The sequence below is a fragment of the Lepisma saccharinum genome, chromosome 10 (assembly GCF_977018435.1).
Source record: "Lepisma saccharinum chromosome 10, izLepSacc3.1, whole genome shotgun sequence".
NCBI classification, from domain to species: domain Eukaryota; kingdom Metazoa; phylum Arthropoda; class Insecta; order Zygentoma; family Lepismatidae; genus Lepisma; species Lepisma saccharinum.
Genome location: NC_139238.1, coordinates 82,070,295 through 82,084,628, shown reverse-complemented (window position 1 = coordinate 82,084,628; position 14,334 = coordinate 82,070,295). Strand labels below are relative to the sequence as shown.

At 36.5% G+C, this 14,334-nt stretch overlaps 1 protein-coding gene across 1 annotated transcript in view; it reads right to left on the bottom strand.

Annotated features, from left to right (window-relative positions):
• LOC145994405 (ATP-binding cassette sub-family C member 4-like) overlaps positions 1–14,334 on the bottom strand; it is a 123,802-nt gene that overhangs the window by 54,412 nt on the left and 55,056 nt on the right. Inside the window, exons 10-12 of the mRNA XM_083130528.1 lie at positions 10,584–10,870; positions 7,095–7,278; positions 31–315 (exon numbers count right to left, since the gene is read on the bottom strand). Coding sequence (XP_082986654.1) covers positions 31–315; positions 7,095–7,278; positions 10,584–10,870 — 756 coding nt within the window. The remainder of the gene's footprint in view (positions 1–30; positions 316–7,094; positions 7,279–10,583; positions 10,871–14,334) is intronic.

Below are 14,334 nucleotides of genomic sequence, written 5' to 3'. Positions count from 1 at the left end.
AATCTTTTCCATCGTTAAAATATACTGTACCTCTGCTGCTAATTGAGGCATGACAGAAGGCCGCCTTTGACTGGGTCTTGGCGGTGGCCCTGTCAATGATGCGGCTGATGGACGACGTACTTCCACTACAGACTGCCGTGTTGAGGTAGAAATCAACTTAGACACAGAAGGCCTTGCAAGTTTTTGAGTCAAAGCAGTGGAAGTGCTAGGACCTTTGGTTTTCAACTCCATTTCCAATTCCTCCTCTTGGATATACTGGATGTCGAACCCACTTTCTTCAATTTCCTTCGGTGTACCATGCACAACTATTTCACCCTAGTTAAAAAAAAAAAAAAAAAAAAAAAAGATTTAGTTTATTTTACTTCACTTGTCTGCCACTTTGTGCTGAAAACAAAGATGAGGATAAGTAGTGAATAAAATATCACTATTTCGGCATAAAAACGGGGCACATTTTGGGATCAAAAACAGTATGTAAAATGGCATTTCGGTGTTAAAATATAACCTTAAATTTGATTTTAGAAACTACACTTAATACACACACTAAAAGTATCCCTTCTAATAGTACATTTATGAAGTTATCAGAGTATTAAGTTTATTCCAGTGTAAAGAAGTCAATTTTTGCTTCTCAAATATTTACAGCAGAATTAATCAATTTTCTGAGTTTTGCATAATTCCCAGGATAATTCAGACTTCAGAAAGGCTCATGTTGGTAAATAAACTCTGAATTTTATGTATAAGAGTCTATTTCACATTTTGCAGTTCATCCTGACAAAATATGGTAGGAAAATTCACCTCACATATTCCTAAAATATGAAAAATATGATGAAGAGACACTCGCAAAGAACAGCCAGAATTGAAACTGGGACCCCCGGCATTGTGGTACGCAGTGCCAACCACTCCATCATGGAGGTTAGTCCCCATGCAGTTGGAAGTTATGTGTTCCCCCCCCCTTCCACTGAGGACTCCCCGATGACATAGTAGCAATGTCCTCACCTTGTAATCTTTGCATACCCGGTTTAATATCTCTTGGAGGCATATAGTGGTTCGGATCCTGCTTTAAACTGTAGGTTCAGTTCTGCTTGACTTATCTGTGTATGAAGTGGATATATATATATATATATATATATATATATAAACACTTCGATTTCAACTCACCCATGTTGTCAGTGATTTCACAATGTACACAAAGTATTCATGAAAAATAATCTAACACGGTTATTTTTAGTGGTTTTTATTTTATTTTATCTGTGATGTTTCGTTTTGGTTTCCCAGAACTTTTTCAAGCTACACCAAGATATACATACAAGAACACAACTTTACATGGCTAGTCATTCTACACTTCTAATGCATGAATAACTGGTAGAAGTGTAGAGTGCTTAGTCATGTAAAGTTGTGTTGTTGTATGTATATCTTGGTGTAGCTTGAAAAAGTTCTGGGAAACCAGAACTGAAGTGTCACAGATAAAATAAAATAAAAACCACTAAAATTATCTGTGTTAGATTATTTTGCATCTACAAAAAGTGGTTATGCGAACCTTTAAGAACAACATAGATATTCACAAGGCTTTTGTGCATTTTCTAGGGTTAAACGCATACTACTTTGAACCCATGCTGATAATGTTCCTAACTGATATCAGTAAGAATACTTTAATATTGTAATGATTCAAAGTACTCCAGAACATTAATAAACTTTAATATGAGGATCATTTTTTAAAAAAGTGATTACTCAATGAATATGTTCACTGTTTGTCACTGGTAGCAAAAATTAATCACGGATTCAGGTAATGGCTTTATTCATGCCTCTACACGTGACATGTCACAGTTCCACATATTAACATGTGCTGGCAGCACTGTGCTGATGGTAGCCAAATTGGTAGCCAATATCCTCACGAAAAGAACCAATTGCGTTCATCAAAATTCACGTCTCACATGAAACAAATACTGTTAAGTGTCACAGAGAACTTGTGCAAGTTTGTGGTGATGAGGCACTTCACATCCAACATTGGTTAATTGGCTAGCCATTCTGAGACTGGGAAAGTTTCAACAAGCACCCAGCAACATTAAAGTGATCCTTCTGGTTGTCTATGACTACAAAGTAATTTTTCTTTGTTACACAGTACCAAAGAGAGTTACCGTGAACAATGAGTATTACAGCAACTGTCTGTGGAATCACCTTCGCCCAACTATTTGTTGGATACTACCAATGCTTCTGGCGAGACGTACGATTGTGCTGCACCACAACTCAAGGTGTATTTTGCAAATTCCGTGGGGCAACTGCTTGAGCAGTAGATGTGAAGAGTGCTAAAGCACCCATGTATAGTATGGACATGAGTTCTTGTAACTATGACTTGTTCCGAAAGTTACAAGATCCTCTACAAGGACGTCACTTCAAGTACATCGATGGCATAGTGCAGGCTTTAGGGCACACCTTCAGTGATATATGGAAAAACGATTCTGCTGACTCATGAGGAAATTGCCAGAAATTAGGCAACATATGCTATGCTCGGCCGGAGACTATTACATTAACCTCGTCCTCCACGATTATATAAGGAGGCAATTATGAGTATGTGATCACTAGAGGCATGCATATTTCATTTTTGACGAAAACACGAAATGTGAAATAACACATTGTAATGTTAATTTTTCATGTTTCTGGAAGGTGTGAGGTGCATTTTCCTACTCTGTTTTGTCACGAAATAATAATAATAATAATAATAATAATAATAATAAATTCTTTATTTCCGTAGACCCATATCCATGGGTGTGGAAAACGTCATACAATACTAAATATTACTAATGGAGTAAGATTACAATAAAAAGAACAAAATGCAAACACAAAAATACAAATAAATCATATGGGTTAAACATAAACAGTTATAAGTGTCACAAACTAAACTTGTAAAACAGATAATCCAAATATAGGAGACATACAATATCAAAAGAATTTAAATGCTTTAATTTACTAATCCAGTTTAACTATTGAAATTCATTGAGATTATATAGAGGTATATCTGTTAAATACTGTTTAATTTATTTCAAATGATAAGAAACGAACTGCAAAATGCGAAATAAACTCTTAAACACAAAATTTAGAGTTTATTTACAGACGCGACACTTTCTGAAGTGAGAATTATCCTGTGAGTTATGCAATTCACAGAAAATTGATTAATTCTGCTGTAAATATTTGAGAAGCAAAAATGGACCCCTTTATACAGGAATAAACTTAATATTCTGGTAACAGCATAAATGCGCTAATTGAAGGGATATGTTTATTTTATGTAATAAGTGCAGTTTTAAATCAAATTTAGGATTATGTTCACAATTTTAAAAGCAAAATGTCATTTCATATACTATTTTGATCCATTTTTTCACCGTTATAACACTGAAATTTTATTTTATTTACGGCTTTTGAACTCGAAATTGACTCTGTTTTGTACCGAGATTTTGCTTTCTATTATTTGCAAAAAATATGTGCCTCTAGTAATCACTAGACCTTGGATTTTTAGGTTCTAAAATATGTGCTTTTAGGTTCCTAAAATAGACTCTAAAAATCCTAAAATAGGTTCGTTAAAAACAAAATTTTACAAGAACCGTTTAATCAAATATTAATTTTCTAAACAAATTTTCATTTCTTTATATCCATTTCAAAATTATCTACAAATTATTACAATACTGCACTTGTGCTGTTAGAAAAAGTTACTTGTTGATATGAAAAATGAATTACGTATGTATAATTTGCTGCACAATATCAGGGTTGCTACTCACATGGAATTGCTTGAATTCTGGGAATTACACATGAATTACTGGCTCCGGAAGTTATGCATGAATAATTGGCCCTGGAAATTATTCATGAACTTTGGCAAAACACGACAAAAGGTACAACCGGATGTTTTCTCCATTCCAATTTTTTGTCTGTAGACGTGGAAAATTGCAACTTTTATTAATCCAAATCCCATTAAATTTATACAAGATTATAAATGCCCTGAGACAAGTTTCTCTCAGTTTAGATTTTATTTTTTTAATTTTTTTTGGGAAGAAAAAGAAAGCTACATGGAAAGTAAAACAAAATTTTCTCAATCTGTTAATTTTGTTATTGTCCTTTGCAGAACAATCTATCTGACAGACGGAAGATTATTACAAAATAATATATCTTGACATTGATTAGGTAAATTTTTTGGTACATTGGAATCATACAAACCCTTTAAATTGTTAATAACGGGTGATCAAAAAGTCCCCGAACCCAAACTTCAAAAAAAAATTTTCGCCGGTCATTATTATGATAATGTCAAAATTTCTGTGGAAGCTGGTTTGCGAGGGCACATGTTTCGTGCTACACGATGCAGAATAGGCACATTAATTGCAGTAATGCACTGGGCAATGTTGGTTTTCAGGGTATCTAAATTGTGGGGATTATTTTCGTACACTTTCCCCTTCAAATAACTCCACAATAAAAAATCGGGTGAGGTTAAATCAGGTGTTCTTGCTGGCCAAAGCCCTGATGAAATCAGGCGGTCATCAAAAAATTCACGCAGAAATGCCATGGTGGCATTGGACGTATGGCATGTTGCCCCGTCTTGTTGTGACCACACATCTCGTTCATTGGCATCCAAAAGCGTGATAAACTGCTATATAATGTCCTGGTACACAATAGAGTTCACTTGGTTTTCGAAAAAAATCGGTCCAATAATTCGTGACCTGGACACGGCACACCAGACACCAATTTCCTGCGAGTGGAGGAAGACCTTGTGTAAGATTTGTGGATTTTCTGTGGACCAGTAGCAAGTGTTCTGTGCATTAACATGATCTGACAAATGGAACCAGGCCTCGTCTGTGAAGTATACCTTATCAAGGACAGCAATATTGTTGTGAGTGAATTGTTGAAACCACCGACAGTACTTAATTCGATCACCATTGTCACCTGGTCCCAGTTGCTGAACCACTTTAACGTGGTATGGCCGTAATTTTAACTGTTTATGTGCCTTGTGTACTGAGCCATATGATATGCCCACCTGTTGTGATAACCGCCACAGTCCTTTCTGCGGTGATTGTTGTAATTGTGCGGCGACGTCTTCCAAAACATCATTGGTCACAACTAATGGGCACCCACTATGCGGCTTATCGTGTACACTACCATGTTCACGAAATCTCTTGATGAATGCATGAAGAGTTGATTTACTCACAGAAAGCCCGAAACGCCTCTCAAATTTCTCGTTCGCAGCACTGCATGATGTCGTTTTCAAATACTCCTCTAACAAAAACACATGCTCCTCCCCCGACAAACTCATCCTTGCAACTGGCGTGATTATTTTGTTACCAGCACGGCTCGTAGTTGATTTCCTCGCCACGACTGCTAGCGCCACTCCCCAGCGCCATCTCTTGTGTCGTGTACAGCCAAGACCCTCGCAAACCAGCTTCCACAGAAATTATTACATTATCATCATAACGACCAGCGAATTTTTTTTTTGAAGTTTGGGTTCAGAGACTTTTCGATTGCACTGTATTTTTGTGTGTGGAAGGGATGGTGAGAGTGGGTAATATGAGATTGGAATAGAAAAAATATCTGCTTGTATCCTTGAATTTTTGGAAAGTTTGCCTTGAAAACAAGGAATTATACTTGAATTTTAACATGGTTCTAGTGACCACTATTAATCTTTTTGCATTAGCCACACTAAAACTCTACCTTTGTCTGTGAAAATCTGTGCTGAAAATTATCTTTCAACAGAAACATAGTCAGTAGTGCAATTGTAATCAAGGGGTTCCAGGTTTGATACCCGGTGGAGGCACATAGTGGTTCGGATCCCACTTTAAACTGTAGGTCCAGTCCCTATTAGCCTTACTGTGCATAAAGTCTACTTAAAACACCAAATCAATCAATCAATCAAAGCAAATTTGAATGCTGAAACCTCGCAAGGTGTGAATGCCAAAAAGGACCAAACTGACACGAGAGTGAGCAAGGCTCAGAAATTTTCATTTGAGACTTTGCAGACAGTAGAGACGATTAGGTGCCAGAACTGAGAATGCGAAGGAAAGGGGGGGGGGGGCAAGGACAGTTTACTTTATCTTAGTAGGCAAGGCTTAGCATCAAAAGTCTACAGTGCAGGGGTAAAAAGTAGGGGGGGAACTGTCCCCGTTCGCCGCCACTATCTGCAGCTAACAGTGACGTCAGACATTTTTTGTTTTGTTTAAAGCTTTGATAAACATCATATACTTGGAGGGAGGGAAATCGACAGAAAACATGTTTGAAACATGCTAGTCAGTCATTGAATTATTTCACCACCAAACTTAGTAAATACCTCTGCGAAATATAAGAATCCTGTAAAACCTAAAAATATATAAAAACCTAAAAAAAGGTTTAATTTAGGCACATAAACCTAAAATAGGTTCTAACAAGTAAAATAGGTTATTTTAGGCACTATAAAACTTAGTCAGTTGTTTCGTTTTTTTATGAAACGCCGATATAACTTAAAAACACTAAGTTGCTGACCAAGGCAGTTTATTAAGATAAAAACACTTAACAGGTAACGTTTCGACCCTGCATCAGGGTCTTCCTCAGACGAAGAACTAAACTAAAATAAAATAAAAAAATTAAAAAAATCCTGTTGTGTTTTTATCTTAATAAACTGCCTTGGTCAGCAACTTAGTGTTTTTAAATATGGAAACAAGGCTTAATTACATTATGATATAACTTGTTATTTCTTATTTACCTGCAAAGGAAAAAATAGGTTAAAAACCTAAAATCCGATGTCTAGTAATCACTTTTATGAAATGATCCTTGTACATAAATTTTGCATTGTAAGTATCATAATTTCATATCCGAGGATATTTTAATAATAACATCAATTTCTTCCCACAATGATGTGAAACTAATGAAAATTACGCCCTTTGCTGATTTCTGGAATATTTAGACTAAGGGGAAGTTTCGCATGGCGTTTTGCAGACTTCTCAAGACATCTGGATTCCAGAAAAGAATCCTCCAGCATCAGTGATTAAATTCCATTGGTACTGGAATTGGCTAACCCTAGTGATTTTGTATGTGGGAGAGTGTAAATGCATTCGCAATTATTATTTTTAAAAGCATAGAAGAGAACCACTTACATGTCGCAGGAAGTATATGTAATCCACATCTTTCATGAACTGCGTCTGGTGAGTAACCAAAACTCTTGTTTTTGTTCTCAAGAATCCTTGAATGCACTCTTCCATCAGCTCGTTCCCAACAGCTGTGTCTACTGCAGAAAGGGGATCATCTAGTAGATAAATATCTGCATCCCGATAGACAGTTCTGAAAATATATGTATATTTTTAAATATTAGGATGAAAAAGGGTGCTGTTAATTTATTGAAACAGTGAAATTTGAGGTTCAAACAGGGGTGCAAATGTTCAAACACTGATCTGACAAGACAACCTTTTTCTTTCGTACCAAAAATAGAATAGAATAGAAAATTCTTAATTTCCTACAGAGCAAGATTGAGCTTTAGTCTGCTCTACCACCTAACTCTGGACAATTAGAACAAAGGTACATGTACATAAATAATACTCAAATGATTTAACATACATGAAATGAATCAACATAAATAAGCATAAATGAAGATCATGTAGCCTATATAGAGTGAATTTCAGGAATTTTCATTCACTTGGATCATGAAGTCATGTATATGATAGTGATCAAATTGTCTTTTAAATGAACTCACAAAATGATAAATAGTAACATTGACTGTTAATTTTAAAATACACAAAGAAACAAAAACAGGTTGTTATATATTTAAAAAGGTATCAGTTTAGTGATGTGACAAAGTAGGGACTTTACCAATTCCTGTGTCTCTTAAACTAAATCCAATTTAACAGATTCAAATTTATGTATGATTATCTAACAGAACCACTGTGATATTTCCAACATTCCAAATATCTGAATACGGTGGAACATCAATTCAGCAATTGGTTCCAATAGTGTGTCTAAAACCTCATATTGGATATTGGGGGAAAAAACGAAAAAAAATATGCCCCCCTCTGCCTGCATCTTTTTGGAGGTGTGCACTTATCCCCTGGTACCTGAATATTAACCCAGGGTGTCACTTCCATGAATTTTTACAGATTCCCTCATTTAAATTTGATTTAACCTTTATTTTCTATTTCTTTGTTTACAGTAATTAACTGTGGCATTGACATAAATGCTGCAGTGTGAAGAACCAAATTTGTTCGGTTTTTCTGAACAAACTTGGCTTTACAGTATTCTACAAGTAGATAAGTAAGATTAATGTAAAAGTTAGTAAGAGTAGGAGGTAGATATATGTTAGTGATTAACATTAATAATATAAATACAGATACAAAATTACATAAACGTGTAATTGGTTGGGTGATATTGTGTTAAAATAGATTATCTGTATATGTGTGTAGTGTGTATTAGTGTTTATATACTTGTAGTTTGTTTATGAATGAGATGACTATGTTAAAGTATGTAATACTTTATATAGTGGGATATTAATATTAACCTTGAGGTTTAGTTATTATTGTTATAAATGAAGAAGGGGGTTGAAAGAATGAGTGGTGATTGAGGAAGGATACTTGCGGAAGACCAGGAGGAGGGGGTCAGGCTGGGATGAACATCAGTATTCATTTCTTTAATTTCTTTTTTAATTTAAATTTTTGGGTGCATCAGCACTTAAAGGCTATTTTGTACCCATCACGTTATATGGAGTCCAGTCCCTTACCAGAACTAAAATAACTGTAACGTCGTTATCTAAAATGTTAAAATATTCTGACTTCGGTCAGAAGATGAGGCTGTAAAGGGGCCCTCAACACACACAAGGACAAAACACAGGACAATACAAACAGTACTACGAAGATTATGCTGGTTGCAGGTCCAGACGCCAGAGCCTCGTTAGTCTGCAAAATGCAGTCCAGGGTGTACTATGTGGAAGTGAGGTTGACAATGTGGAAGAATTACCCCTTACACCAATAGGAACATTTTCAGATGGGTGGCAACCCTGCATATGAATGATAGATTAACTTTGCGTTGGTCACGCATGGTTTCTAGTTCCTGGTGTGTGGTTTTAACATTGTTATTTATCAATGATTGTTTTTGTCAACATCCCCCTGTCTAGCTGAGTTTCTAACTTTCCTCTTTTATACCACGATTTTGTTTTCAGTGTTAGTAAGATCTTCGAGCCGCTAGGGAAGGTTCGTTTAAGCCACTTGCTGTCTGAGTCCATGCGCATCTCTTGGCTACCTATTTTTTTACTGAAAATCCAGTCTACCTTTCTGTGCCTGAATAACTAATAGTGCCTCTTTATAATTTTAAATAATTTCAATTTTTATAGCTTTATAGAATCTGTAGTGTTGAAAGAAAGTACCTAATCGTAATAATTGAGGATTTGGCATTCTAGACCAGTGGTTTCCAACTTCAAAAGGTCCGAGGGCCAAAATTATATCCAGCAGTTGATAGGCGGGCCGCATTTTTTTTTGGGCGGGGGGGGATTAAAAATTACAAAAATTGTAAGTACTGAACTGAAAATGTAGTACTCTAGCTTGACCTAAATTTCTAAAATGAGGCAATAAAACAATGGAATCACAAATCAAAATTCTATAATTACAATTTATTTCACAAAAACCCAATACCAACTTATTGATGAATTGAAAGAAATTAAAGACCCACCATACAAATAAGAATACTTCATAGTAAGTGTTCAATGTGAAAATTGAGCCCGATCTGCTTCTTTTATTAAAGTTGTATTTGAATTTTTGTATTTGAATGTCTCAGAAGGGGAAGGAGTGAAGAATCTGCCAGTCTGCTTCTGTAGCGGTTCTTGATAAACTTCATTGAAGAAAAAACACTTTCACACGTGTATGTGCTGCCGAACATTGATGTCATTCTTTGCTCAAAACTACGAAGGTTTGAAAAGCGTTCCTTTATAAGGTATTTGAAAAACTCTGGCCCCTTTTCTTGCCTAGTTGGAAGGAACACATCGCCTTGCAAATCACGCAATTCAGGTTCGAGAGAAGCTATTTTCATTTTCAATCTTACGTTTTTTGGAGATATTGCTCATTTCGATATTTGCACAAACTTTAACAATCAGTCACAGTACAATCCGAGTTGGAACACTGGAAACCTCTTCGTACTTCGTAAGTAGTAAAACAGATCTCGATAGCGCCGCAGTTTGTTTCTAAACACAAAGAGTGAAGCCTTCGCGGAAGCAGGCGAGTTCATTCCACATAACGAAGGGGTGGAATGCATCGTGTGAAGAGAAAGTTATGTCACTTTAGATTCTTCTGATGATCATTATTGACTGCAAAATCAATTCTACCTGTGATATGGTCTTTCTTCACAGAGCTTCCGTTCTTTCAGTAAAAATATAACGTATTTTAATAAAAATAAATAAAATTAACGTATTTTGCAAACTGGCTTCGCGGGCCGCAGAAAAAGGCAACGGGGGCCGCATGCAGCCTGCGGGCCGCCAGTTGGAAACCCCTGTTCTAGACCATTAATTTAGCATATTTTAAAAACCCGGTCTCTGGCACCATGCGCGACCATTCACATAATTTTTCTCATGTGACCCACAAAGTGTTAATTAAATGTATAAAGATAAATACCTAGCCAAATTAACTCTCGCCCTTTGGCCACCACTCAATGAAGCTCCCTTCTCTCCAACATACGTCATGTCCCCATGAGGCAATTTCTGAATGTCCGGTCTCAACGCACACACCCTCAGTACTTCCGCATACTTATACAGATTGAAATTCTGGTCAAATATGACATTCTGCCTCAATGTTGCAGGGTAAATCCAGGCTTCTTGACTGAAAAAGGACAGCGATCCCCTTACTTGCAAGTTCCCAGAATAAGGCAATAATTCCTTCATCAAAAGTTGAAGGAAGCTAGTCTGAAATTATACAAACATAACAATCACATATAAGAATAAGATGACCTCATGGCTCTACAGTTCGTAAGGGCCTTGGCCTATCTCCCGACTACCAGTTTTAATCCCACAATCCTATCTAGAGGTGTGGAGTTCTTCAACCGGTAATGGGGTGACGTGGGGTCAGCACATAGAACCCCCAGTCATTATAGGAGATTCTTATGAGCAGGTTACTCACTAGTAGCTCCCCAATTTCCTCATGATGGTGGGTTGCCACCAGCCCTATACACAGGCCAAAAACCCAGAGACTGAACCCAGGCAGATTTGAACCCATGCCATCCTGCAGTCGGAGCCAAAGCACAGTGCCTTAGACCGCAAGGCCATGGAGAAGGACAAATAAGAACAAGTTAATCAGAGTAATATGTACAGCATAGAAATAGGGCTGAGCTGATTGCCCAATATCATTATTAGTATCGAAAAGTATCGTTTGTATACATAACTCTTAAGCAGCTTTCAGACTGAAGCAACAAGCGATACATGTTGCTTGGTTTGACTGATTGATTGATATGGTTCAGGGTATCTACTAAAATAACAAATCCAATATTCTTGACATTTTCGTGACCTTTTTTAGTTTTCCTGAACCTTTATTTATTTGACTCCTACTTAGGTAAAGTTGGAAATTAGCAATTAAGAAAATAAATATTTATTTAATCAAAAAACCCTTCTAAAAGGACAGTTAAGATGAACACTGAAGCTGTATTTAACAAGAGAAATACACTTGCTTTATATAATAATGCATCCAGGACTGCATTTGGCAGACTAGCAAGGCTCTGGTATCTGGACTCACAGCCAGTAAAATCTTATGTGGGGCTTGTGTTGTCGTCCATATATATTTGTGATTCTCCCTTCATCCATCATATCTTACCACCATTCACTCTCATCTTCGCGCTTTGCTGAAAATGGGCAGAAGAGTGAAGTAAATTAAATCAATCAATCAGTCATTATGATAGCAAAAATTCTTCAGTACTATTATCATTTCTTGACGGGATATTAGCCAATATGCTTCACAGATAAATAAAGTAAAGTTCTGCTACATTTTTAAAGTGGCACACACGTAAAACATTTTCGTACATTCAGGCTATGTTCTCATACTCAACTTTCCATTCATTTGTTAGCAGACACCACACAGTACTTCATAATTCCAAGAAATCATTTCTTTATAAATATTTTATCCAATCTCATCTCTAGAATCTTACATTTTATGTGTAAAATGTTACACACATAACACTGGAATGCCCTCAATATAGAGATGTCATAATTAGATGTAAGCGAGTTGCTAAGTTTTTCTGCAAAATTTACTTGTATAAGTTCTGGGAACTCGTTTCCAAACTCAGTAAAGCAGCAATAAAAATTTTCAGATTGAGTTCCCAAGCTGATGTCGGCAGAGGCCACCAAAATTAATAGAATCTCTACAAGTACCTCTATAAAAAGTTGGTAACTGTAGGAACATAGTGTACGTTTTAATTGTAGAATTGTATAAACTTACTCAAACAATTAAGTTTCACACAAACCACAAACATGTATAGCATTTTCGTCTTCGCTTGACACACCTGCACAAGAATTATGTGACCATCACATCATGCAGAAACACGACACCTGATGTAACTTCATCAGAAAAATCCTGACAGTAGAGCCTTGTTTGAGTTTCTTGCCTTTGGAAAGACCAACTTGCGCTTGGGTGCTGCTTTCATTATTTGATGAGTTTTTCTGCTCTGTACGGTGATTCTGTTAAGATAGCTGTCTATCCAAGTAGTTTCGAAGATCTTGTGTTCTCTTGATCTACGTTTGGAAAAGGCACAATTAATTGAGGACTTGTAACTTTAGAGGAGGATGATGCTGGTTCCTAAGCAGAAATGTCGAAGGCTGAATAAAAAGGGTTGAAGCAGTTTCTGTTGTGGCAGCATCAGGAGCAAGCTGAATGCTGAATATCAGTTGTTGCAGAAGGCAAGAAGTCTGCTTCACTAACCACATTACTGTCAACTGGGGTAGTACCCGTTATGCCCCACTCCATCATGCCCCAACATCACATTACCAGGTTACTCGATCGTAACACAAAGTGTGTGAATTGAAAATGACTACATGACCTGTTTTATGATATCCGACAAGCATGCTGGACAGATAATATAAGCATGTATTCACAATAATAACCCCATTGTAACTTACAGCAGCAAATAGTTTGCCGGATTATTGCAACAGAGGTGAAAAATGTTTGTACATTCCGTTCTTCCTGGAACACAGTCTCGAACTGAGACCAGCGGTTGTCCAGACAAAGAGTACTGTTCTGATGAAGTTCCAAGAACATCAGATGAATAGCGCCACTTACATGGCAAAAACCCCGTTACCCTGGCTTGCCTTGCCTTCCCATATATAAATATATAGGAATAGGATGAGAAAAGGTGCCAGAAGGGCAGATAAACACAAATTAAGAAGGAGACAGTAAACACTTACCACACAAAAAGAAAAAGTTTGATATTTCGCGACCCAGGTCGCATTATCAATGGAGAAGAAAGATCGTGGCTACGAAGAGTAGAGGCCGTCAGTATTCTCTCTCTATCTCTCTCTCTCTCTCTCTCTCTCTCTCTCTCTCTCTCTCTCTCTCTCTCTCTCTCTCTATATATATATATATATATATATATATATATATATATACTATTTATTTTTGTGTGGTAAGTTTTTACTGTCTCCTTCTTCATTTGTGTTTTGGATAGAATGAGAAAGAGTGCCAGAAGGGCGGATAAACAAAAATGGCATAGGAGACAGTAAACACGTACCACAATTGAAGAAAAGTCTGATATTTTGAGGCTATAGCCTCATTGTCACATGTAGGTAGAAAGAATTGAATGTGCCTCTACGCTTTTGTTTACTTCCATTCTTTCTACCTACATGTGACAATGAGGCTATAGCCTCGAAATATCAGACTTTTCTTCAATTGTGGTACGTGTTTACTGTGTCCTATACCATCATATATATACAGGGTGACTGGTAATTAGATTTATTCCCTGAAAGGGGTTAAAGTAGAGACAATTTGCAATAAATTTGACAATATGATATCCCGTCCGAAAATTAGTAGTTTTCGAGATAATCGAGGTTCAATTGTTTTTTTTTTTAAAAATGACAATTTTCCACATAAAAAGCTGAATTGAGAAAAAACTGCTCATTGTATGGAACTTATTTCAGCGTTTTCTGATAGCTAACAAATAAGTGGTTCGTTGAAAAAAAAAGTTTTTCCCAAATAACAATCACATATAAGTAACGGGTGGGTCTAAACTTACAAGTGATGACAAAAAAATGCACTCTTAGTTTACTTGGCAATGTATTAATAACAAAAATGGTATGACACGAAGCGTACAAATTACGTAAATTACTTCCTTGTGTCATCAGCTATCCAACAAGGTACAAATGTTGCTAACATTCACATTTGTGTACAA